Here is a 6979-nt window from a genome sequence, read left to right on the forward strand (position 1 = left end):
AGAATAAATGCCATTTAAGGGCATTGCTTACAAGTAATAAACATATTCTTTATTAAAAAGAAGCAACAGGATCACTGGGGTCCGTTTTCTCTTTATAAGAATACAAGGGATTTTAAACTTATTGGGTGCTTGAGTTTTAGCAATCTCTCTTGAAAATTTGTTCTCTAATGGCCTTCATCTTATTCTCCTCCTTCTTTCGTCATCATTCGAGCTTTCAAAGGTATCATCTTCCGAGACATCTAACTCAACGTCCTCCTCTTATTATTTCACCAAATTATTTAGGGGGCCATGTAGGTGACCTTTAAGGTTTGATAAATGACCTCAACGATGAAGTTTGAGAGTGTAGGTGAGCTTAGTGAGCAGACTTGGCGAGTATGTGCGAGCTCAGCTGAGGAGCTTCTCGAGTTTGGGCAAGCTCGACGGAGAAGCTCAATGTTTTTTGGGGAGCTCGTCGGAAGAGTTCGCCAGTTCACTTGACCTTTTTGAGAGATAATTCTTATTGTCTTCACTTTGATGAATGCAGTCAAGGAGTACAATCAAATACATAAGAGCAGGCCACTTCCGATCCAATGGTCCTAGAATGCCCACTTTACATTTAGGCTTCCTAGATAGCTTAGAAAATTCATTTTTGGATTTACAATTTAATATTCTCATTATATTAGAAAATAACACGAGATGTAAAATTATTTTAACAGAACTTTTCTCTGTTATAAAAACCATTGAGGAGATGAAAGTTTTAATGGAATAAAAATAAGTGATTTATTTTATGTTATTTAAAAATTTAACTCATAAATTAATAAATTTGCAAAAAAAAAAATAAAATAAAATAAACTCATCAATTACTAAATTATAAAAATTAGATATTAGAATACTGCCGTTGTCGGTCTCAAGCCCGGATGCGAAAAGTGGAGGGTTGCGTTAGGTAGTCGACAACCAGCGTAAAACTTGTCAAAAAATAAAGAATCTTAGATGGTTTGGTCACATTGAACGACGACCATCTGATGATCCGACTAGGAGAGTAGATGTTTTAGATTCGACTTGTGTTAAGAAAGGCAAAGGTAGACCTAGGAAGACTTGGGCTTATTGTATTAAAAAATATCTTAATTTACTAGAACTAAATGAAAATATGACACTAAATAGGACGCAATGGAGAAAAAGGATTCATGTAGCCGACCCCACGTAGTGCGATTAACGCTTTGTTGTGGTTGTTGTTGTTGTTGTATACCCAATGAAAACATAACAATAAAACAAAGCCATAGCTACATCGCTTTGTTGTGGTTGTTGTTGTTGTTGTATACCCATTGAAAACATAACAATAAAACAAAGCCATAGCTACATACATAACAAACAAAACATTGAAACATTGCTATTTACAAAATTTAGTATAAATGTGATATTTTTGAACTATAAAATTAATATATTTATGTGTGTCACAATTAAAATATTAAGAATGTGCTAAAACTAAAAAATATGAACTTACCTTCTAACAATCAATGAATTGAATTGTTAGATTTGTAAAAAGTAATGTTTCGGATTGAAAATAATATTAAATTTATAAAAAATAATATTTTTTTCGGGTACTAATTACATAAACAGCCCTAAAAACAAGTATTATGAATGCAAAAAAAAAAAAAATCTAAAAATTAATCCCAGCCTACATCTTGCAACGTGTCCCGACTTTTAACCCTCCGCCCACCGCCTCATTAAATGAAGGCGCTAAGTCTCCAACATCCTCAAGATCTCGAATAATTTTTCCTCTATAAAATACCCTCCATCCATCCCCAGAAGGCCTCCCTTGTTCCCCACTACCTAATCGCGATCGTCTCTTCGCTCTCCTCTCTCTATCATCGCCAATCTCCCTTCCTCCGGCGATCTCTCTCCATTAATGCGCTGATCGGAAAGCCAATCCATTACTTCCCCACGCGTCTCAATCCATCAGGTTCAATCATGGCAGAAAACGGCTCGACCGTCCAATCATGGAACCACTACGAAACACAGAGCTGGATCCCGCCGATTTACGCCCGTGAGAATGAAGCCCTAACCAAAGCCCTCCAGATCTCGCTCTCCGATGATTCCTCCACCTCCGAAACCCTTTCGTACCTTCCTCCGTTCCCCCCCTCATCCGCCAAGCAGGTATCAACCATCCAAAATCGGAGCTCAATTTATAGGAAGATCGCGAAGCGGAAATCTAGGGTTTCGAAACGAACTCCGACGACGTACATCAACGCCGATCCGGCGAATTTCCGGCGCATGGTTCAGGAGGTTACGGGGATTCGTATCGGGGAGGTTGGGAGGCCGGTCGAGCCGGCGGTCTGGCGAGAGCCGGAGTGGTCCGGTCTTGGTAGCTCGGTCCGCCAGCCACCAACCCGCCCGACCACCCCCATAATATATTTTTAATTAATAATTTATTCATCTTAAAATAAATTAAAGAATTTTAAGGCTATTTATAATTACTTTTTAATCCAAAAATTTCTAATATATATATTCTCTTGAATATTATTACTTTGGTCGGTTAGTGATTATGCAGAGACTGCATGTATTTTCATGAAGCACAGTAGTGACACGGCTCTAGGGTTTTGTAGTGATTCAAGCGACTATTGTAGACTATGTGACTCTTTATCTGACTAATAAATTTGTGGTTTATTTTGTAAATTATGGTCTTATTTTTATTAATATGGCACAGCTTGGTAAAATTTAGTGATAAATATATGTTTTTGAGGTCAAATTTCTGAACATGGTTGTAAAAAAGACACATTTTTATCGATATGGAAGGTAGAAGGATTTTAGAGTTTCTTATTGATGGTGGTGAGTAAGAAGAAAAGAGAGAGAGCCCCATCCCCTTGCTTTACTTAGCTCTACTATTTATATTTCCTAGGATGTGCTTGCGTTCATTGAGCTTAGGGATGTGGCTCAAAAAATTTCTGAACATGGTTGTAAAAAAGACATTTTTATTGATATGGAAGGTAGAAGGATTTTAGTGTTTCTAATTGATGGTGGTGAAAAAGGAGAAAAGAGAGAGAGCCCCATCCTCTTGCTTTACTTAGCTCTACTATTTATATTTCCTAGGATGTGCTTGCGTTCATTGAGCTTAGGGATGTGGCTCAATTCGGCTCGGGAGCCGGCTCGAGCTCAGCTTGATAAGCGGCTTGTGAATCGAGCTAAGCTAGCGTCGACTTGACTCGTTAGTTGGTGAGCCGATTTGTTTTAAGAAATATTAGTATAAAATATATTGAAAATGTATTAAATTTGAAAGTTATTTTTAAAATATTAAAAATATTTAAAAAAATATTTATATTTTATATTAAGTGATTTATTCTTATTTATCTCTTAACTGCTCATTTTATATGTCATTTTATTATAATATTTTATTAAATTAATATTATTATCTCATATGATAAACATGCCGACTCTTGAGTCGGTTTGAACTCGTAGAATTAAGCTCGAGCTCGATAAAATTAATCAAGCTCAAGTTGAGGGTGGCTCAAGCTTGACCCGACTCTTTTACACCCCTGATTAGGCTACAAATAAAAAACAAATGCAATGTTGTAGACTATGTTATACGAAACTTTTAAAGAGTCTCCATTGATAAGATCATAGGTGTTGACGTCACACAGTCAATAAATAGGCATGGACGATAATAGAACATAATTTTCCTTCTGTTGTGAAGGAGAGTACAATGAAATTGATGGCATAGCTTGGTGGATGCTAGTGAGCTCGGTTGGAGAGTTTACTGGGTTCGGACAAGCTTGATAGAAGAGCTCGAGATCAATGAGTGAATTTGGTCGGAGAAGCTCACATGAACCATATTAAATGGCCTAATTTGATTTAAACTATTTTAAATTTTGAGTTTTATATCATAATCAAGTCTTTTGGGTACTTGGTAAGTTTGGTTTATTTAATTTGATTGATTTGATTCAAAATTTCAGAAGGGAGCGTGATCATTAGAGTCAAAATAGTCTAACCCAACAAGAACTAGAGGTTTTAGTTTCAACTCAGTGATGTTTTAGATCCTTGTATATTATTTTTGTTCATTGAAAATTAAATACTTAAAAAGTAATAATATTCAATTTATTCATTAGGCTTCATGGGGTCACTATGGGTTGACTTGGATCAAACAAAGTCAATCAAGACAGCCTTAGTTTGAATTTTGGGTTCTTACGATTCAATGGTCTAACTTTGGGTTCTCAGGAAGGACTTGGTTTATTTCTTGATTCTTGATGAATTAATTGTGGTAATATCAATTTCATTTTGGGTTTGTAAAGGACTAGTTTGAGTTCATCTTAAACCTAATAAAACTGATTTGTTTGTTATGTATTTGGTTCACTCACGACCTAATCAATAGGAAAGTCCGCTAAAGATCAGTAAGAAAGCTCCCATGCTATAATTGGATCATATAGATTACGAAAGGGGGTAAGGGTTTGTCAAGCTCATCAAAAATGAGATCAATAAACTCTACTTTGTATTATTAACCAAGTCTGGCAGCACGACCACCTTAGTCTCATTACAAAGGTGAAACCATTATAATTGATGCAGCTTTACCCCATGATTTATTCGTTCATGTTAGAAGTTCAATGCATAATTATTCATGTGTCTTGGAGGAGCATGCCCAATTAAATTCATTACTACATTAAAAAATATTCATTGCAAAATTTTGGAAACAAACTTCTAGGATTAATTTGACATGATGTTCATTGAAGATCTTGCATCCCTAGTATTGCCTCATTTGCAAAATCTCTTAATGTAATTATATCTAATTTATCTCCATCAATGATAATACTAAAGATATCACTATCATTTCTTTGCATTTAATATGGAAAAAAGCCCAGGCATTTATGTGGTTAAATTTTAGTGAGGCAATTCATTGATAACCATAAAGCCATGGCAAAGATTGAACTTATCTTGGGATTCATAAGAGCAATGAGTCCACAAAAGAACATGGATGTGCTATTAAGAAAGCATCCCTTAATGTCAATATAGAAGATTTTTTTGCTAGAATTTGAATACCTTGTGAGAAAACCTCATCATCTCTGAAGAAAAAAAAAATATCTCTAAGCATTGTTTTACTTCTCTTATTATAAGAATATAAATCTAACATAATTAACTATCAACCTAAGCAGAAATCTAAAATTATTTCCCCCTACTTCATCTTCTTCTCGAATAATCACATAAATAATTCCCCCTACTTCATCTTCTTCTCGAATAATCACATCACTTCAGGAGATGTTGTAAATAGCTTCAGATATTTGCGTCTGAATTTTTTGAAGCACATATTTGCGTCGATTTTGGGACTGTTGTGTGGCGTAAAATAATTTACGTTATATGCGGATTTAGTGTTGGATTAGCTTATAAACGCGACGGAATTAGTGTCGGATTAGCTTCTAATTGTTCAACTAATACGTGACAGCGAAATTTATAGTGGTGTTGCGGCGATTTGAGAGTCGAATTAGTGGCAAATAAATCGACGCAGAAGATTTACAAAAAAATACGATGCACAACAGACAAAAAATTTGATGAAATCGTCCTCAATTACCTATCCCGCGCCCTTCATTTCATTTTCTTTTTCGTGATCCCTCAAAACCCTCACATCTCCTCTAATCATTCTCGCGACACCGAAACCTCTTTTGATATCTCGTGGTCGCAAAATACCTCTCCGTCGTTGGTATCTGTTACCTTCCTGTCGTCAGGGCACTCACCGTTGTCTGTAGCCCTCACCCTAGCTGACAATGTCGTGGCTCGATCTCCCGTTTGTGACCGATCGAGGAAAAGGTAATGTGTTATTTGCCCCATTTTTTCCTTTTAAAATTTTGTTATGTATTCAAGATTTGAAGTTCAGGTGTTAGGTATGTATAAAAAAATTGGGACAACTACATTGTATGCCTAATGAACTGCGACGAAGTCCGGCCATTTATACGGTAAGATTAATTGTGCTCAAACTCAATGCTGTCATTTATTATTGAAAATGTTATACATATACAAATTAATTCAAAAATACAAATGACAATGATGTGAGTAAATTATTTATCGACAAGATGAACATAGAAGATGAGTCTCTAATAAGCAAGATGTTGAAATAGAATTTTTAACATTGTTTAAATTATACACAGGTTGAAGCAACTCTTCAAATCACATATATATAATATAATCGTCACGTTCGAAGTTAGATTAATAGTACCTTTGAAATTGTTATAGGTGCACAATACAAGCAACGTAATCACAAATCAGAGATTACTAGATCTTGCCTGGGGGTCCAATTGCAGCGTTGCTATATAGCATATATTTGATGTACAAAGTTATAGATTTCATACAAGTTTCTGGTGTGAAGGGAAAAATAAATATAACCATGGTGTCGCTGTTAAAATAAACACAAGTACAAGATTAACAATAAAGGTGTACTTGAAGAAGTAATTTATTTGCAATATCTAGGTAATGTCAGCTACATTGCATGTTTATTCAACTGTCACTGGTATGATCCTATTCCGAATTGAGGAACCTGAACACTTGTGCCTTATGATATCATTGAAGTCAAAATGAACAAACAATATGCAATGTTTGATCCATTTGTTTTTACACACCAAACCACGCAGGTTTATTATATTTGATACCCTAGCAGAGCAATGGATAAAGTTGATTGGACTGTTGTAATGAAAAATAAACCGCAAAAAAACTATTGAGCTGCAAAGTATTATAGAATCAATGTACCAAGAGGAAGGTATGTCAGATTTTTGCATTCAGATCGACGAAATGATGAAATGTTTGCGCTGAAGGATACTACATGGATTTTTAAAGAGGCTCCTCGTGATATCGATTAGAATGATGATGAAATTGAAGAAAAAATTTCAAGTTCATTTTTGACGACGAGTTCCTCTAATGAAACTTAATAACAATGGTATGTAATTTTCGATTAGGTGTTACTGCTACTTTTCATTTTTTATTTTGTTGTTTTTAGATATAGCTACCACATGTGGCTTACTTTAATTGT

General features: G+C 35.2%; 1 protein-coding gene across 1 annotated transcript in view; it reads left to right on the top strand.

Moving 5' to 3' along the window:
* The first annotated feature begins 1947 nt into the window (after window positions 1–1947).
* Window positions 1948–6979, top strand: part of LOC110026774 (calmodulin-binding protein 25-like) — a 6118-nt gene continuing 1086 nt past the window's right edge. Inside the window, exon 1 of the mRNA XM_020727885.1 lies at window positions 1948–2341. Within this exon, the coding sequence (XP_020583544.1) occupies window positions 1948–2341 (394 nt within the window). The remainder of the gene's footprint in view (window positions 2342–6979) is intronic.

Source organism: Phalaenopsis equestris, unplaced genomic scaffold (assembly GCF_001263595.1).
Source record: "Phalaenopsis equestris unplaced genomic scaffold, ASM126359v1 Scaffold000400, whole genome shotgun sequence".
Classification (NCBI taxonomy): Eukaryota; Viridiplantae; Streptophyta; class Magnoliopsida; order Asparagales; family Orchidaceae; genus Phalaenopsis; species Phalaenopsis equestris.